The sequence below is a fragment of the Manacus vitellinus genome, unplaced genomic scaffold (assembly GCF_001715985.3).
Source record: "Manacus vitellinus isolate BGI_N305 unplaced genomic scaffold, ASM171598v3 scaffold_24_pilon, whole genome shotgun sequence".
In the NCBI taxonomy this organism is placed as follows: domain Eukaryota; kingdom Metazoa; phylum Chordata; class Aves; order Passeriformes; family Pipridae; genus Manacus; species Manacus vitellinus.
In genome coordinates, this window is record NW_021939798.1 from 11,562,995 (window position 1) to 11,564,165 (window position 1,171).

Here is a 1,171-nt window from a genome sequence, read left to right on the forward strand (position 1 = left end):
AAGATTGAGGAGATCAAGGACTTCCTGCTGACAGCACGGAGGAAGGACGCCAAGTGTTAGTGGAGGGTCCTTGGGGGACAGGGGTGGGATGGTCCAGCACAGGTGCCTGTGGACACTGAGCAGCTCCTGGGCTCGGGAGCACTGAGGGACAAGTGCTGGGGGTCTGTGGGTGACACAAAGTGGCTTTGGCTCTGTGTGGACCGAGATCACCCCTGTGAACAGAGGAGCTTGGGGTCCAGAGGGTCCCTCAGGGTGTTCCCAGCCACCCATTCCCACTGCTCCTTGCCCCAGGGTGTTCTGCCAAGCCCCAGGTGCAGCTCCCTGGGGCCATTCCCAAATAAGCCCCTACTCTGAAGAGCCCTGGGCTGTCAGAGAACTCTATCACAACACAGGGTGATTCATCCTTAGGAGAGTTCTGTTGCCAACACAAAGTGACAATAATTGTAACACCTGCACTGCCTTTTCTCCGTCTTTAACAACACCTGAGGAGTGTTTCCTCTTCTCTGGCTTGTTTGGATGGGCTGTCATGGGATCCCTCGGGAATATGTTGTTACTCAGGGTGTGGGTGGGAAGGGAGAGCTGAGCACTGGGGGAGCACCACTGAGCTCTTCCTGCCATTCCTACCCGGAGGGCTCTGCTCAGGGAAGGGTTTGGAGTCCCTTGGGGTGACTCTGGGGTGTCCCTGCCCTCCCCTCCCAGCCGTCAAGATCAAGAAGAACAAGGACAATGTGAAGTTCAAGGTGCGCTGCAGTCGGTACCTCTACACCCTGGTCATCACCGACAAGGAGAAGGCCGAGAAGCTGAAGCAGTCCCTGCCCCCAGGTATCCCAGGAGAACTAGGGAGGGTGGCTGGGATTGAGGGGAGCACCCTGAACTGGTGCCACCACCCTTGCCTGCATCAGCGCTTGGCATTCCCAGGGAGTGGGAGGGCTCCAGGCACTACTTTCATGGATGGTCCCAGTGGAGACAGAGGGCTCCTGGCACCTCTTCCTTCCATGGCTGAGCCCCCCCAATCCATGTCCTCTCTCCTGCACAGGTCTGGCCGTGAAGGAGCTGAAATGAGCCGGGATGGGCCATTCCCCTGTTGGATCCTCTGTGTTTGTTACAATAAATAAACAAATAAATAAATAAAACACTGTTCTGGTGTCGCCTTGGGGGGTTCACACCTTGC

General features: G+C 56.8%; 1 protein-coding gene across 1 annotated transcript in view; it reads left to right on the forward strand.

The window, feature by feature from the left end:
• RPL38 (ribosomal protein L38) overlaps positions 1-1,137 on the forward strand; it is a 61,108-nt gene extending 59,971 nt beyond the window's left edge. The window contains exons 2-4 of the mRNA XM_029960108.1: positions 4-55; positions 700-822; positions 1,037-1,137. Coding sequence (XP_029815968.1) covers positions 4-55; positions 700-822; positions 1,037-1,062 — 201 coding nt within the window. The 3' untranslated portion in view covers positions 1,063-1,137. The remainder of the gene's footprint in view (positions 1-3; positions 56-699; positions 823-1,036) is intronic.
• Positions 1,138-1,171: the final 34 nt, after the last annotated feature.